The following is an 18621-nucleotide window of genomic DNA, read 5'->3' as shown; positions in this document are numbered from 1 at the left end:
ATTTATCTGGATTTGAAGAATAATTAAACGGAGGCTATGAAAGTATTGATCGTTAGGTTAGACATTTGACTGCATCATACTAATAAAATAGAATAGCAAAGTAGAAAACTTTGCATAGGATGATATCTTAGATGACACCTCTTCTGCTTCTCCACCTGGATAGCCATTCTGGATCTGTGTGTCCATAGGTGTATGTGTTCCATCTGTTGTCTTCTAGAAGTTTTTATTTTTTTACCTAAGTTTTGTGTAATTTAAACCTTTTCCTTATCTCCTATATCTACAACATATAATGTTATTAACTTTGAGCATGGTTATGTTGATATGCAGATACTGTAGTTCTGCTGAGAACTTATGAGGTGGATTGTTTCCAGGACTGCCAGCTAAGCATGTGTAGATGTTGCTCATTCAATTTTTGTAGGAATTATTAAAAAAAAAAAAAAACAAACACAGAGAGTTGAAATTTAACTTGATTCTAAAGGGCTGTGGTTGAGTCCTGCAGCTTTTTAGGGAGGAGGAAAAGTAGGGTGGAGGAGGGGAAATGTGATTTGTAGTAAGAGTTTAAAAGACCAGATTTTCTATATTTCTTCAACCTTCCCATGCAGAGCCAACCTTTAAAATTGGTGTATGTTCACTTTCTCTTTGATTGCTGGCTGAAATTTCAAGCAAATAGAGTAAGGTAGTATCTTTCAAGAGGAAGGGTGGGGGTTTGGGAGCTTTGTTTGTTTGTTTTAATAGCAGCTGTTGAGTACCACTGGGGATGGGACCTCTGAGTCTGTTCTAGTGAGGCTACCAAGTAACTATAGGGTGATAATGTTTCGTATGTTTCCATTCTGGGGAGGCTGAAGCATCACAATTGGAAATATTTTTTCTTGAAGTTCCTGTTAGTGTCCTTTATTCTCTGGATGGGTTACGTTAAAAGGGACTTTGATGTTCCTGACATTGTTCCTGAAGAAACAGAAGCATTTGTTGCTACACAATGCAAATTTCTTTCTGTACTTTGAACGTTTGAAATTCATCTTCATGTATGCATTTCAGTGCTTCTTGAAAAAAATCACATTTTAAAAGAACAGCTAACAATACCATCAAAAAAAGAAACCCATCCAAAGGCAACCTTCACCAAACTGCTGCAAAAGTTGTTCTGATTTTTTTTTTCTGTCATTCGGTTCTAAAATACTCTGGTTTTTACTCTTCAGTGCAATCCATTTGAATTGTTACAGTTTAAACTCTGTGCCTAGACATCATGGCCCATACTTTGAACATTTTCCCTGAATCATGAAGGATTGGACATGAAGTCTTTCTTTTTCTGGTGTGTGCTGCTTACTGTCTTATTCCTAGTGTCTGTCTTCATTCTTTTTCCTTATCAAAACATAATCATACAGATACTTATCTAAAACCACGGTTATTTTACTGTTGTCTTAATCTGAAATTATTTTTTTCTTCCTGAATTATGTGTTTACTCTTCAATTACTTGCATACTCAAGACCTCACAAAATCCTTATTTCAAAATTTGTGTGAGATGAATAAGGCAGATGTATTGCTTTTTAAAAATACATGGAAAATATTTGAATAGTGGCTTTTTTACAGGCCAGCATTCTTTGTCTTTATAACTTCTATTGGAGTAAGATGCCATGTATTGTGAGAAAGTCAGATATGTTTTATGGAATAGGTATGAAGAGACTGGAAAATAAACAAGATTAATTTAAAATATACTGATGAACTTAAAATATGTGCTGAAAAATTGTATGATTGTTTTCATATAATTTAAACAGTGAAATATGGCAATGTAAAAATTAGTGGTCTTATTTTGCAGTCACTTTGGATGAGAAATTTATCATCAGCAGCGATTCTGTAGGTTTCCTGCTGGCTTGGGTTATAGTGTTTCCAGAGTAAGTTTAATTAACTCATGTTGCCTTCATCTTTGATTACTGGCTATACTGATAAACATCTTCGTAAAGCAGGGTTAGGAAAATAATATATAAGATTTCTGTGTGAAACGTTCTGAAATGTGTGAATTGAGACAGTGTATGTTCTGCGTTAAAATATATTAAATGTGTTGATGTAATTTTCTTGTTACAGATTCAGAATATGAACAACATAATCACTTTTCCATTGGACAGTTTGCTGAAGGGAGATCTGAAAGGAGTAAAAGGGGTATGATTATCTTCTTATTTATATATAAAATTATTGTTGGTACAATAAATACATTTAGCTAGTGTATTAATCTTATTTGATGGAAGGCATGGGATATTAAAGTAACGTATTAGCTTAATAAACAAGAGGGGGGTTTTCTGTGAATTGAGTCATCCCTTCTGTTTGTGGTTTCACATACAGCATGCTCTTGACTATGTATACAAAACAACATTTGAGAAGCTTTAAAAGCAGCCCTGAGATATAGAAGATAAGCAGAGAAAGAGGTGTAAGAACTTAGATATTTACTTAGTTGAGGAGGGGGTAGTATTTTATTTAAAAGGATTATTATTAATGTATTTATTTAGCTTTCTAAACATACCTGGAACTATACGGATTATTAAGGAAGACATATTAGACTGCATGAGCATAGGATTTTTCTTAACAAAGCTGAAATCTATTTGTACCCTGAGGATATTTCCTATTTGAAATAATAACAACTTAGGACTCAAATGATGATATGTTTATAATAAATTTCAAAGCCTATAGCCAACAAACTTATTTGACTTACACTTCGTTTACTGCTGAGCAAACAGGAAGCAACTGGCAGCTATTGTTCTAGGACATCGAAGGAAGAAGAAAAATGTACACAGACTAAAAATGGTCTCTGTAAATTACTGGAGGATAAACAGATTATTTAGTAAAATAGGCTTATTATCTTTGTGTTGCTTGCTTACCACATTTCACTCCTTTTGTTCTTCTCTTTTTCTATGTCAGAATAAATACATTTATTACAATACAGTGTTGCCCCATGTTCCTGACTTGAGAAAATAATCAAATGCTGCTTTAATTAATTTCATAATTGTCGAAATAACTAGCTGACATGTAAGAATTATTTCCTAATCTGTAGTTGCAAAGTTTTTTCCAGTGTCTGACAGTTTTAACTATTTTTTTTGTAGTTGGCTGATCTCTTGAACTCCAGCAGAATTTCAGCTGCTGCATTTTTAGACATCAGGGAAATAATTTTACTTGTTGAGATCAGTTTCTCCAAATTGGCTTATTTAGAGGGAAAAAATAAAGGAATTTGGAACATAAATAATTCAAAATTCTCACAGAATTAGTTATGTCGAGCCGTATGGCCTATACTGCTCCCATTAAGTCAGTGGGAAATTGATTTCTTTAACTTTAGTGGGATGAATCAAGTCCTTAACCAAGGCTATACCACAGCCTCAGGACAGGCGGTTCTTTCCAGTGGAGACAGAGATGGAATGATGAGAAAATAACTGATTTGATTAATTGCATAGTGTGCTCTTGGGTTGACATCTGGTTATACCTTTTAAGGAGTAAAATGGAGCTGTAAAAAGCATCCTAGAGATGCTTTTAAAAACGTAAGTGTATTAATTCTGTGTACAAGATTGTTTTCGTATGTGCAAGATTGCTTTTACACAATCCTTAGGTGAGCTATTCAAGAAAGAGTGGAGTCCCTTATTCTAGTAGGCACTGCAAATGGCCAAGGTATGTCTTCATTGTTAGATCCACAGTATTTTTCACGTAAATAACTAACTGTATTTTTTTCTTTATTCTTGACAGGACCTGAAAAAACCCTTTGATAAAGCATGGAAGGACTATGAAACAAAAGTGTATGTATCTTTTAAACTTCTATTTAAAAGGGAAGTATAACTGAAATCTGTAAAGGTCATTATTTAACATTAAGGTCCCAGCCAGAAGTCCTAGGTGGGAAGCTGAGGTTTTTTTCTCTTAAAACCTGGAGCTGTGTGAAAATACAAGTGCATGGACACAAGCATTTCAGATTCTGTAATATACAACTTATTTCATGAGTAAATTGTCGTGTGTTTGTGTGCCGTGACAGTTAGTGTCTATGGTAGATCTCTTTGCTTAATGAAGTTCCAAGTAATGAGCATAATCTCTCAGTGCATGTTCTTCCACTGCATATTCTTCCACTTCAACTGAGAAAGTTTTGCTTTAATTGGGAAAGAAATTTTTAAAATTTTTGATAGTATCCGTATTACTGCCCTGTAATCTACTACATGTGAAAGTCCACTTCCTTTTCTGCCTTCCTCTACTTTTGGAGAACACTACTATATAAAATGAAAAGTTAGCCACCCTGTGTTTTCATCCTTAACTACCAAAAGCGCAGCAACATAATTGTATGTGATGTCCTTTTAAGCATTTGTTGGTGGTGGGCTTTTTTCTTCTTCTCATCAGTGACTAATTCGCTATAATTAGCAAGTTTCTTTAGTTGAGGAGCACAGAAGAAATTATGTATTTTATGACTGAGTGCTTTGAAATATCTTAACAAAAAATATCAAGAGTTTGCAAGTCAAGATTTAGTTCTGGATTTGTTAGCCTAAAACCTTTGTAATGACTCTGTAATGTCTCTGGCTCTAGCACATCTCACGAGACTGTACCCAGTGCTGAGGTCTCTAGGAAGACCTTATTTGGTGCTGAGCCTTTGGCACTTACCAATGAGGTGGTAGGGCTGGTGGGGGTGTTTGCTGCTACCATTTCAAAACGGCACGTGATTCCAGAGTAAGCAAGTACCAGGAACCTTAGTAAACCACACTTACTTAGTGCAGTTTGTTTAAAGATATGGATGTTTCTGCATTTAATGCCAAGGTTGGATGCTCTCGTACTAGAAGTGGATGAACACCTATGTGAGTCTTGTCAACTGTCTCTCATGTTGTGTGTCTAGCCCAGCTTAGCATAAGCCACTTGTTTGAAGGTACCTGATGCACAGTATAAACAGCTATAAAATCAGTTTTAATAACAGAATTTTATATCCAGCTAAATGAATCAAATGAGTCAACAAAGCTCAGCACCTAAGATTAAACATAATTAATTTCAGTACCTTGTAAATCTTCAAGTGGTTTAGTGCTCTACATCAGGAACAGTTGTTGCCTGGGTTGGCCAAGTCAATTGTATCAGCACAGCAGATAGTCTCTGAAGTAGAATTTTGTAGTGGGTTTTATTCCTTATTCCAGTATTACCTGGGTTGCGACTATCAGCTGAGTTTCGTGTCACACCTCCAGCATCTTTGATTTTCTGAGATAGTGATGCATGTATCAGACCATTTCTGATGATTCAGGTCCAGAAGAATCACATATGATGATGCTGTTTAATATAAATAGGTTGCAGATCCTCAGCCACCTAGATTGGCTGAGAATCTAGCACCATTTTTTAGTATTTTTTTAATTGCATGAAATTATAATGATTCTCTGGTGCCCACTGAGTTAGCCCATCTGAAGTTGTGTGCAAACAGTTTTCAGAAATTATTCCTGTAGGTGGTTTACTCACAAGAGCATCAAGTTTAGCAAGTTAGCTAAATTTCATTATTCCTTTTGTGAATAACACTAAGAACGGTCTAATTGCTGCTTTATAGGCTCGGTTTGTGAGGACGACCTGAGTGACTTTTGGTTTTTGAAACTGCCTAGCTATAGCTGGATTTTCATAACAAGACATTCTGAAATGTTGAAATAAAACTTCAGTCTGACAGCCTGAATCCTTGGAAGATTGTAATGGCTCCAGTGTTTCGTGTTCTTAATACCAGTGAACAATCTCATTTGGTGGCGTGCCAGTTATCGGCTGTTGACGTAATTAAGATTTCTAATCATTGCCCATGGTAGTAGTTGATCTCTGAGGATGGGCCATAAAGAACAGTCCTGTAATTTAGTCTGCTATTGTCTAACAGTGCTTGATTGCTGGATCTGAAAGCTTGTTTACTTACGTATAACTTATTCATAGTGACATCCCACAAAGTTTATGAGCAGAATTTAAAATACATCTGCACGGTGCTGGGACATAGACCAAGAACACTGTTACTACTGGACCAAGATCTCTGATGCTTTTAGAATTTCTGATAGAATATTCACCAGGATGAGTGAGTCAGGTACTCCAGAAATGCGTTCTTTTGTTTTTTAAGTTAGCTAAGGACTTGAGAAGTAAAAATGCCCATAGAAAATGTATTTGAATGTGTATATTTGGGGATTCTCATTTGAGTTCAAGGACAGTAGATACCTGGAAACATTGTTGTGTATGTTATTTCATTCAGGACCTGAAAATGTGATGTTGACATTGTGTTTATTTTCTGTCTGTGGGATTGAATCCAATGCTGCTTGTATGATATCGTGAGATTTTTTTTTTTCCTTTTAACCAACAGTCCTTTAGAAAGCCTGCTTTATGACTTTGCTTTCAGATAACACTTGGGTTTTGATCCAAAACAGATTCCTTTTTCCACTGTAAGGAGATACCTCTTTCCAAGTTACCTCTGTAGTTTCTGCAAGATTTTTTAACAAATGAAGTACACCTCCTTGACAATGCTTATTTCTAAGCCATTTATGTGTCAGGTTATTCAACAAGCAAAAGCTGAAGGTAGCACATGTTTATCAGGAAATTCTTTCAGATCCATTACCATTTTCTGTGATATTTCCAGGTGGTGGGCTGGTACAATTGCTGTGTGCTCTAGTTTTTTTAAGTGGTTAGATGAAAGCTCCACATCAATATTCTAGAGTTTAAAGCTCTTAGTCTAGCCTGTTGGGCTCCTTCACTTTGATCAAGGCCAAAGGATCATCTGCTTGAGGCTTGGGATAGGGAGCCTGGGAATTCTATGTACAGCAAAATTCTTTAAAACAAGGGGCTTTTTTTTTTTGTGGTTGTTTTACAACAGCAGAAATTACTTATTGTGGCTTAAGTTTGGCAGTCGGAATATTGTTTTTCAGTGCAAGCTTCCTCACTTCTACCAAGGAGCAGACCGATTTTCCACAGTTCTGTTGAGTTAAATTCGACTGGAACTTCCCCGAGACACCTTCCCCTGCAGTAGGACTGCAGGATTTGTCAGACCCTCTTGCGTGTTAAGATCGGTTCCCAGATAAGTTGAGATGTTGCCAGCTGTCATTATTGAGCATTGGTCTTCACAAATCAGAGACGGGAAGTTTAATGATGTGATTTTGAAGCTTGGGTCAGAGTATTAGTTTGAGCCTGAATCTGTTCGGGTCGGCTTTGTAATCTACTAAATTTTGGACATAGGAAAACAGTGAGGTTTTTCTGGGTTGCTATTTTATATGCCACTGAGGTTTCTTGAGATAATAACTGTTTTGATTCTGTGGCTGTCCCAAATGGATCTGAACTTCCTTATAGCTGTGCATTTTGGTCATCTGTAGCAGTGGGTAGATGCATAGTCATCTGAAGAATTCTTAATTGCAAATTGAATTTCTTTGTTGTAATATCTTCACAGTCTCTGCCTTAACAAAAGGGCAAAGGGACTGGGAGAGCTAACCTTGATCTCACCTACAACTTGTGTTGCCAGAGTGGGATGGTGGATGTAGGTGTTGATAACCAGAGGTTTGCTCAGCCTTCTTCAAGTCTGTTACCTTAGATAACTCCTCATTTGGACTGTGCCTAAAACTAGTCCTAGGTTTATGCTTAGTTAGCTATCTTTTCCAGTGATACTTCTTCAAATATGTGAATATCTCTCTTCCCCCCCCCCCCCTCCTTTTTTTTCTCCTTTCTTTTTCTTTTCCCTTTGGGTTAACAAACCATTCAAGGCTGCTAGGCTGCTCTTTGTCTGCATATCCCTCTGTATCATATGCTTAAAATCATACCGTTCATCTGCTTTTCCTAGTCACAAGTACCAACCTGCGAAGCTAAGTGCTAGATATCAAAGTGGTATTTTTGTAGTCTGTGGAGAAGTGACAGTGTCTTCATCCCGATTTCTGTCTCGATAGGCTGTCTTCATAAGGAAGAATTGGAGCTTATTTGCCTCAATATCTCATCTCTCTTACTTGCACCTTTGTGATGGCATACCAGGTGCTAATATACCCAAGTGTGATCTATTTTAAAAGAAATTAAGTTAATTAAAAAATGGCATTTGTTTTGCTTTTTCCCCATAACAATTTCTGAGCTGCTACTTCGAGCTCTGTATGTGTAATTAAGTGTGTTTAAAAATTACTATGTATCTAGTCTTGTTTGGGAGAGTGATGTTAAGATCCATTCTTATGCTCTTGGATCACCATCCCTCAGTGTCGATTATTATGCAACTTCTTCGCCCTGCAGCTATCTAACTTCTCAGAGTATTTCCCTGAAGATCACCTTAGCTGAAGTAACTGAGGGAGGCTGGATCTCTTAGGACCTCAGTTACAGTCTTTGTTTCCCATATAAGAGCTGGGCGATGCTGCCTGTCACTACAGCACTGCAGTGGGCCTAGTCTGTCTATGTCCTTTGGGTAGAATTGGTGCAGACTGGGCTCTTTTTGTTATGAGGCAGTTGCTTTCCCCCATGTACTTAAACACTAATGGCAGCCGCGCCAGGGGACCATATGGGGAAGGAGTACACATGTCATAAAAACTGCTCATTCTCCCAGCAGGCAGATCATATTCAACAAAGCAGCGAGCCAGATTTCACCCACATTCTTCAGTTTAATCGGTCCTGTTGTGGTAGATTTTGAGGTAAAGACATTGTATCAATTTTGCACAGGAAATAAAAGCATACACTTACTGAAGCATATTATTTACTTTTTTTTACCTGAATAGTAGTGTCTGTATTCCAGACATAAACCTGTCTTTCCCGAAAATAAAGAAATGTTAATTTTTTAAATAAAGGTGTCTTATTTTTAGGCCTGTAAATATATATTATCTTCAGAAGTCCTCTGAAGTGTTCATAAGTGTTGTGCTAATGCTATGAAACATAAATGCTTAATGAAAACTAACAAGCTTTTCCTGGGAAGGCTGGCTCCCTCTCCTCCTTTGCCATTCTCCTTGTAAAAGCTGGGCATGAGGTCTGTTATGCACAAATGAGTGAAGAGAACAAGTTGTTTGAATGTGCTTATGGGATTATAAGATCAAAGCAGTAGGCTGAGGTGCATTACGTTACTGTGCAGAAACGCAAGCAGTCATATCTAGATACAACTCTATCATTAATGATTTGTTTCTGAACCATTTGAAGTCAATGGAAGTATGAACAAAATCTTATTACAGTCTTTGGTAAAGATGTCTGCATAGCTATTTGATTAAGTGATGATGTTTCCAGTTTGGTAAACTCGTTTTTTAAAAAGTATGTAAAAATTTTAGCTGAAAATTCTGCAAGCTTTTCTCAAATTACTTCTTTGTAATTGGTAAAGATGTCTGCATAGCTATTTGATTAAGTGATGATGTTTCCAGTTTGGTAAACTCGTTTTTTAAAAAGTATGTAAAAATTTTAGCTGAAAATTCTGCAAGCTTTTCTCAAATTACTTCTTCAGAGCTCTCACTTGACTCAGTAGATCAGTGATATTCATAGATCGTAGATATTTCTGCCACGTTTCCTTTTAAAGCATGTACTTAAGACAAAGTGGAGGTGACATCTTGAAAATAGTGGCATAGAATGAAAGTGCTAAACAAGGTAGCTTTAATATAGAATCACAGAAGAGAATAATAGAATCATTTAGGTTGGAAAAGACCTTTAAGATCATCAAGTCCAACCGTTAACCTAACACTGACAAGTCCACCACTAAACCCTGTCCCTAAGCACCACATCCACACGACTTTTAAATACCTGCAGGAATGGTGACTCAACCACTTCCCTGGACAGCCTGTTCCAGTGCTTGACAACCCTTTCAGTGAAGAAATTCTTCCTAATATCCAGTCTAAACCTCCCCTGGCACAACTTGAGGCCATTTCCTCTCGTCCTATCACTTGTTACATGGGAGAAGAGACCGACCCCCACCTCTCTACAACCTCCTTTCAGGTAGTTGTAGAGAGTGATAAGGTCTCCCTTCAGCCTCCTTTTCTCCAGGCTAAACAACCCCAGTTCCCTCAGCCGCTCCTCATAAGACTTGTTCTCCAGACCCTTCACCACCTTCGTTGCCCTTCTCTGGACACGCTCCAGCACCTCCATGTCTCTCTTGTAGTGAGGGGCCCCAAACTGAACACAGTATTCCAGGTGCGGCCTCACCAGTGCCGAGTACGGGGGCACAATCACTTCCCTAGTCCTGCTGGCCACACTATTCCTGATACAAGCCAGGATGCCATTGGCCTTCTTGGCCACCTGGGCACACTGCTGGCTCACATTCAGCCAGCTGTCGACCAACAGCCCCAGGTCCTTTTCCGCCAGGCAGCTTTCCAGCCACTCTTCCCCAAGCCTGTAGCGTTGCACGGGGTTGTTGTGACTCAAGTGCAGGACCTGGCACTTGGCCTTGTTGAACCTCATAGAATTGGCCTTGGCCCGTTGATCCAGCCTGTCCAGGTCCCTCTGCAGAGCCTTCCTACCCTCAAGCAGATCAACACTCCCGCCCAGCTTGGTGTTGTCTGAAAACTTACTGAGGGTGCACTCAATCCCCTTGTGGAGATCATTGATAAAGATATTAAACAGAACTGGCCCCAGTACTGAGCCCTGTGTGACTGGCCACCAACTGGATTTAACCACTTGTGACCGGCCACCAACTGGATTTAACTCCATTCACCACAACTCTTTGGGCCCGGCCATCCAGCCAGTTTTTTACCCAGCGAAGCGTATGCCTATCCAAGCCATGAGCAGCCAGTTTCTCCAGGAGAATGCTGTGGGAAATGGTGCCAAAGGCTTTACTAAAGTCCAGGTAAACAACATCTACTATATACTGCTTTGAGCCTGAGATTTCATATTAAGTATTTTTATTTTGAAAGAGATTACCTGCAAATTAAATGGAAAAAGCTTTGAATGAATCTGCAGATATTAGGGATGAAATAGTGGAAAGATCTGGACACGTTTTGCTCACTCTGCCCTTTTCTCCCCCATCCGCCTGTGCAGGATGAGTGAAAGGGAAAAGCTTCCCAGCATTTCCAAAGGGAAAAGATGACTTCTCCTTTCAGGACTTGGGTGATAAGAGAGAAGGTCATGCTTTACTGTCAGCAGCCTTGACAGACAGCAGGATAAAATAAGATGGAGGCTCTTTCGTTGAAAGGCTAGGATGCCAGAGCTGAAGTTGGAGAGTAAGGCTGAAAAGGAAGACTAGACAAAGAAAGGATATTTGAAATGAAAATGTATAATATTATTTTGTCAAACAAAATAGCCCTTGGAAGCACTCCATTTTCCAGAGTGTTCCCCATTCAAGTCTGTGCCTTCCAGGTGCTATTCCCAGTCTCTGCACCTTCTCATGTACGTACGCAGACTCAGCCTGGCTTACTGCTATATGGGGAAGGAGAGGAAGAAAGACAGAGTTGCTGCTCAGCCAGCCAGTTCACTACTGCTGCATGTACACAGGGTGTTCTAGTTGTTTACCCTTGTTACTGGCTGAGAATAGATACCAGTCTTTGGCATGTTAAACAGTAAAATAGGTCCTGTCCTTTGTAAAGTTTAAAAAAATAAAAATGCCTACTTTGTTTATTTATACCATGATCTGTATGACAAAATTGATTTCTTTGAAACACAAATTAAAATTTATATTGAAAAACAGTTGCTTTTCAAATTGGAGTTGTAAAAATAGTCAAATAGTGGAAACTGAATGGGCAAGATCATTTATTTTGTATCTGATTTACTTTTTTGTTCTAATTCTCCATCCTGTATTTCAGCTTTATTTGTCTGTTACAGAAATCTGAGCTCACTGTATATTAGTCATGTGCAGCTGCATTGTAAATGGACTGAAGCGTGCTCGGATTTTAATCTTAGTCAGCAAAGTCTATATATGTGATATGTGCTGTATGAGCTTCAAGAACAGCAGCTTTACAAAACGTTTGCTTCCTTATTGCTTCTAGAGGATTTTTCTAGTTGTTCCAATTTTCTTATTAATTTTGCTTAACTGATCTGCCTGGAAAACCTGAATACCCTGCAATATTTGGAAATCCCACTGTGGTACATTGTAGAACTGTCTTTGCCAGAAGGATTTGGTTAATGTCACAGTAGAGTGACACTTGAAGCTGAGTTGACCCTTGCATTTGGGTAGGAAACACAGACAACCTTTAGCACTCAGGAGATTTGCATGCAACACTGCTGTACGTGGTTTCTTTGTTTCCCTAGAAACAAAGTGCCCTGTAGTATCAGTCAGATAGGAGGTAGCATATTACTGTAGCAAAACAACAGGTTAAATTCTGGATTACAAAGCTGAAAATGTAGTTAAAGACTAAAAGCATACATAAGGAAATGCAAATGTGAAATGCACCATCATATATCTCTGGGTACTTGTCACCAAAAGGTGGTTTGGTTTTTTTGTAAAGCATCTCTGAAGTTTTTGAAGCCATGGAGCCTGAAGCTCCAGCAAACGGCTTCTAGGACGTCTTGTTTCTCTGGATTACTTGGTAGACATCGGTTTGCTTAGTCTTGGTTTAACTACTTTTTGCCTGTGGAGTATGATTTATCCTTTAAAGAGTAGAAAGGACTCTTTCACAAAAATCTAGCTCTTTCTTTAAAAGGAATTCAATTTCTTAAAACAATGTATGCTGTAATATTGTGCATAATGTTTGACTCTTTGGCAACGTTAGTTGTCTTTTAGTTTAACTAGTATTTAGAGACACCTTATGACATGTTAATAAGCTCTTAAAATTTTAGAGGTGGTTATGTCATCCTATGTTTCATTATTGTTCTCTGTAAACAATGAAATACAATACAACAGCAATTGATAGTTATTAGACTTGACGCACATTTCAGTGAATTCTCTGGCCTCAGGAATTGTTAGATTAGTGTGGAAATTGAGAGAACTAAAACCATCCTGGATCTTTGCTCTGAGGTTTGACTTTTTTAGAACTATCAAGTATGATATAATGTAAACTCTCCTAGAGTGTGTGCTAGAAATGAGCTGCATATTTATAATTTTCTGTGACTCTTTTTGTAATGGTTTATCTCCCTTGTTCAAAGTTGATGTCTGGTTAATTCTTGTGTTTGGACTCTGTATTCTGTGGCTACAAAATGGCATAATTGGCAGTAAGTGGTAAGAGTACAGACTTATTTTGGATGAAAACAGAATGTTCTGGAATCGAGTTTTTATTCAGGCAAGTGAAGGTTTTCAGAATATGTATTTCAAAGGAGAGGAGCTTCCCTCCAAACGTCTGCTTCTGGCGGGACATGATGGGCTGAGAAGGAGCTCAGTGCTGGCTGGATGTGCTGGCTGTTGGAGTACTGCACGGGGCTTGCTCTGCTGTGCCTGCCTGTACCGAGAGCACAGTAAGGCTTTTTGAATTGATGTTCAAAATGTTTCCCTGTGGGAATGTTACAGAATGGGATTAATGGGATTAATTCTAGTTTTCCCTTGCTGCTTGAGGTATAAGAGGAGGCAGTTCCTCATTCTTGAGAAGTATAAGTACAGTATATATTGTTGACTGGAATTCCTTAGACCATCTAGGACATTTTCCCATAAGCTGTTCGGGTAATTTTAACATCAGGTTAAGAGAGTACTTGAGACATGTCATCTTTTCAGAGAGGGAGCTGAGAGACACTTGACTGCCCAAGAGGAGGTACGACAATGCGTGTGTTATTTAGTCCTCTCGTCTGCTTCCTGTATTCCTGTGTAATGCTTCCTCTTGTTCAAAAGCAGTATAGCATTTCCTCAGGAAGCTCTTTGCAGAATTTTCAGCTTCTAAATGATAAAACTGGCAAACTAAAAGTCTTTCTCCAAAAAGCAAACAACCTCATGTATTTTCTTTTAATAATATATTTTTTCATATTAGGCTTGTCTAACTGGGTAGTATAATTATGCTACTGCCTTTAGGAATAGTATGGAGAATAGCTGTAACAAATGCACAAGTGTGTTGAGGGGAGTTATACTGTATGGCAGGCATTGGTTATTCATTTATATTCTGCAAGAGAACCTGTTTTATTCAGAGCTCTTGGAAAATGTTCATGGAAACTTTTAGGGAATTAGGACAGCTGGTCTAGCAGACTTTGAAGTCTGCAACACAGCCGGCTGGCCAGCATTCCCAGTGCCAACTGGCTCAGTAGCAAGTAGAGATGGCAACTGTGATTTTGGCTTAGGAAACCCTGTATATATAGAAGATGACTTGATGACAGGCAAGACTCAATAAATTTGGTGACATAATTGAACTCTCTTAACCAGTGTTTGGTCAGTTGGGATTAAACATGCCCCTACATTTTCAATTAAAATTCATTATTTTGTTTCTGGATTTTTTTTTTCTTCAGTGCAAGAACTTAGTATCGTCCTCTCATTTAGTATCTTCATTTGGAATATCTGTCAGGACATTATTTTAACAGATGATTGAATTAGTTTTCAGCTACTGTATGTCATTGCTGATCTTTAGTCATTGTCAAATTTCAAATGAAATGTCATCTGGAAGTAAGTCATATGCAAAGCTACAAGAGTTTGGCTCTGTATCTGTCAGTAGACTTTGTGAATAATCAGATTTCCTGAGAGGCTGTGGATTTCTCACTTCATTGACTGATTCTTTGCCTTATAGTACAAAAATAGAGAAGGAGAAAAAAGAGCATGCTAAGCTGCATGGGATGATCCGTACGGAAATAAGTGGAGCTGAAATTGCAGAAGAGATGGAGAAAGAGAGAAGGTTCTTCCAGTTACAGATGTGTGAGGTAAGATTCAATGTGAAATTCATATTGGTCTGCTAATACTTTAAGGAAAATTTTGAAAACCACAATTGTTTAATGGCAACTGTGATATTAAAGGGATATGCCAAGTTATTAGCGGACTCCATTTGCTAAAACACTTTTTTTTACCCTGATGTGCTAACTTTTCAGGGAATTGAGATCTTTTCTAATTTCACTTAACAAGTAAATTGTAGAATAAATAAATAATGCAAAGCTCAATTAAACACTAAGATATGATAATAAATAAGCCTTTACACTACTACTTCACTGTAAGTTATTTTAAGCCCTAGATCATTCTCTGAATTGTTCCCTACACTGACAGCTGTTGCGTTATTATGAGGAGAGACTCCAGTCTAGCACACTATTGGGTTGGTACTGAAAAAAAGTGCTAAGGATGGAATCCAGTTGTCTTTCAAGATGTTTCAGAATGTTTCTACTTTGAAATTTTGTGATTTTGCGGTATGTTAAACCTGATGTAAATATTTTTGGTTTGATTGTTTAAGGGCATGTCAGGTTCCATGGCTGGGAATTCAAATTGCTGTGTTTGTTCTTTCTATGCATTAACTCAAAAATACACCATGGGTGTTTCTTCTGTTTTTACTATGATGATTAGAGCTAATTTGACTCATATGCCAACATAGCTTAACAGCAGTTGTCCTGAATATCACTTTTAGTAACTGCATGCACTGAGTAGAAAAGCTTCACATTCCTATACGGAGTCAGACTACAGTATTCCAAACTGATGAAGGGATTTGAGTACCCAATAAACACATGGATGTTGCCAGCTAATTGCCCATCTGTATCCTTCCTAAGAAACAACCAGGAACAGATGCTTCTCTCTTCCTGTGTCACAGTAAAGTAGGAGTCACTTTAGTCAGTTGTAGTGATAATAAAATGCAGGGTGAAGTCTGTGAAATTGAATTGAGTTACCTTAAATGTGGAATAGCTGAAGTGTATCCTGTTTTTCTTCTGATTTTTGGGAAGTTTATACTTGGTTACCTCTGAATAGTCTTAAAAGGGGACTTTGGTTTGGTTTTGTTGGTAAATCAGAAGTGGGACATATTGAAGTTGTATCATAAGTACAGGCTACTTCTGTATAAATTGTGAAAATGAACTGAATACCATGATGCCTAGAGCTCCATTTTAAATTAACAGGAGCTAGAGAGGTGATTCTTGCAACTAAATATTATCCAGTTCACATGTCTACATTTAGGCTAATCATCTGTTCACCTGAACCAGCATAAAAAGCTGCAACACTGAAAGCTGGCACTTGGATACTGTTTTATTTTAGTGGGTTTAAAACATTTAGGGTGTACTGCGGGTAGGGGAAAACCAGACGCATTAAAGCATTGCTAAGAAGATGTTTGCTCCTTTGCTTGGAGATCACTGTCTAAGCAGGGGTTAAAAATTGTCATCATTTAATGGACAGTTAAGGACTCCTGTAAATATTTTATCAATCTTCTGCTTGCATGGTTGACATCTTTTGTGCTATAGCATTCAGGGGGGGAGCTGTCACTTAATATGGACTTTGATTGTGCCTAATGCAAAAGGACACTAATTACACTTTTTTTTTTGCTTGACAGTAGATTTTTAAAAACTCTTGCTAAACTGTAATTTGCTGTAATTAACGTGTATAAGGAATTGATAGAGAAAATTATAAAATCAGGAGGCAGATTTAAAAAATGGTTAAAATAATCCCTTACTTTTTTTGAGTAAAAGGCTTTCTTCCTTAATGACATCTATTCAGCAATGAATTTAACAACTAGTGAGATAGATACCTAGATGGGCTGCTAGGTTTAAGAATGGGTTCCTAAATTTACTACACAAACCCTTTTATGCTTCCTTTAACACAGGCTTCCACTAGGAGCCATGAAGGATGTTTTAACAATTTGAACTAATCATAGTGAAGTATCCCCACAAGGTCTAAAAAATCAGTGGTGACAACAGTTGCTTTTGTGTGATTAACCCTGGAAGCCAGTGTTTGTGCATTCTCTTTTAGGTCGTCTAAATCTGCAACTGTTAAAGCCTGTTGAAATATAACGGAAAATAAAATGTTAAAGAAATACTGTAGCAGTAATAATTAATTTATTTGTGAATTACTGTTTTAACAGTACCTGCTGAAAGTCAATGAAATCAAGATTAAAAAAGGAGTGGACTTGCTTCAGAACTTGATCAAGTATTTTCATGCTCAGTGCAAGTATGTTTTAGTTTTCTTTGTATCTACATAATAACTGGAGCAATGTTTTGTTTTAAACTTTTGACATCATCATAACACTTTTCTAGATTTTTCAAAATAAATCTAAGATTCAACTGTTCTCACTGATGTCTTTTGACAAATTGCTTTTGTCATAGATTAGTCACTGCTTTTGTTACTGCATTCCGAAACACGTAATGAGGTTGAGCTAGTCCCATAGAATATAATTGTCTGTTCCAATGGAGTGCTGCACCATAATTTGGCATATTTCATAAACTACTCTTGAAACAGAGCTATTAGTTTGGTCTATTAGTTAGTGGTCCATTAGTTCCAGTGGGCTTTTTTGAGTGTATCTAGCAATGATCTAAATTAATTCTGTGCTCAAGAAAAATAAATTGCATAAGCAGTGCGATAAAACTATTGAAAGAATCACTCTTTTTCTAATTAATTGGAGGACTCAGTAATAAAACACAAAGCTTTCATTAGAATGACGTACTTTTTTATGGTAGTCTTACAGATCAATAATATAGCAATAAAGTCATAGCTATAAACTTGAAAGAGCCGCTGTTAACCTGTTCAGATCAGTAAGTTTTCATCTTAAAAGACTAGTCTGCATCTATGTAGATTTTCTCCCTATATAGCTATGTTGCTTTTAAAATCAATTTCACTTGTAGTATGTCATTCATCTGCTCTGTCCATTTAATAAAATTTCAACAACATAAATGCTATATTATGTTGTCACTTTCATGTCTGCTTCCCAGAGTGAAAATATTTTCTGTTGCAAACAGTGGAGCCATTTTTAATCAAATGTGCATGTAGTTGTGGTTTCTTTAAATTTATTTTTTAAATCTTACTTCTTTTTTTTAAGAGCTGGAATACTTGGCATAGATAACATTACTGTGCCAATACAAAAATACATATGATACAGTAAGATGTAGCATATTCAGTTTGCATGTAGGCCATAATTAATGCTTGGGAAACAAAGGGATTTTCCTTTAGTAGGAAGATTGCATCAGATGTGAAATTATTGGGCTCCAAGAAGTCACAATTATTTTATATCTACGAGAGCTTTTGCTGTTCTACAGATGAATCTTGCTTGTTCTGGGCCTTCAAAAAGTGGGATGAGAACCTGTATTTGAGGTGAGAATGAGGAAAACTTATGTGGCAGTGGATTGTGGCAGTTCTGAATCTAATTGGGGATTTTGCATGTTAGAATAAGCTATGATGGAAATAAAGAGGTGGATCAGCCAAAGATGCATAAAAAATAAATGTAATGTTTTGAAGTTTATGGCATGGCATCATAATATGCGCATCTTTGGCAGCTTTTCAAACAGAAAATACAAAGTAAAGTTTAATAACAGTTTGCTTTTTCTTTTTCTTTTTAAGTTTCTTTCAGGATGGGTTAAAAGCAGTTGAAAGTCTCAAGCCTTCAATTGAGACACTCTCGACAGATCTTTATACAGTGAGTAGTAACCTTTCACATTTGTGAAACTTAGTTTTTTACAGTAGAACTGTGATCATTTTGGTTCAGGTTGGCTGACTGTTTTAATAGTCAGCATTTGAAGATTTTGAGTAGATTTCTGAGAAGATTTTGTTTTAATCTGATATCCAGAAGCCTTAGTTTCAGTTCAGGACCCCACTGTGTAAAATGTTAGGAAAACAGCCTTTGCTCCAAAATGTTTACTGACTAAGTGGAAAATAACATATGGTTTCAAATTGAACACAAGAAAGCAAGAACAGTGTGAGGCAGTATCACAGTCTTAACCCAGCAACATCCTAGCCATTAT

General features: G+C 37.3%; 1 protein-coding gene across 7 annotated transcripts in view; it reads left to right on the top strand.

Annotated features, from left to right (window-relative positions):
• The window catches only part of ASAP2 (ArfGAP with SH3 domain, ankyrin repeat and PH domain 2), a 92903-nt gene that overhangs the window by 35875 nt on the left and 38407 nt on the right, over nucleotides 1-18621 (top strand). For all 7 annotated transcript variants that reach the window (XM_072855069.1, XM_072855072.1, XM_072855067.1 and 4 more), the window contains 5 exons: nucleotides 2077-2151; nucleotides 3718-3767; nucleotides 14496-14625; nucleotides 16752-16837; nucleotides 18221-18296. In XM_072855069.1, the coding sequence (XP_072711170.1) occupies nucleotides 2077-2151; nucleotides 3718-3767; nucleotides 14496-14625; nucleotides 16752-16837; nucleotides 18221-18296 (417 nt within the window). The remainder of the gene's footprint in view (nucleotides 1-2076; nucleotides 2152-3717; nucleotides 3768-14495; nucleotides 14626-16751; nucleotides 16838-18220; nucleotides 18297-18621) is intronic.

Source organism: Ciconia boyciana, chromosome 3, assembly GCF_034638445.1.
Source record: "Ciconia boyciana chromosome 3, ASM3463844v1, whole genome shotgun sequence".
NCBI classification, from domain to species: Eukaryota; Metazoa; Chordata; class Aves; order Ciconiiformes; family Ciconiidae; genus Ciconia; species Ciconia boyciana.
The sequence above is the reverse complement of the archived record's forward strand: the minus strand, read 5'-3'. Positions and strand labels throughout refer to the sequence as shown.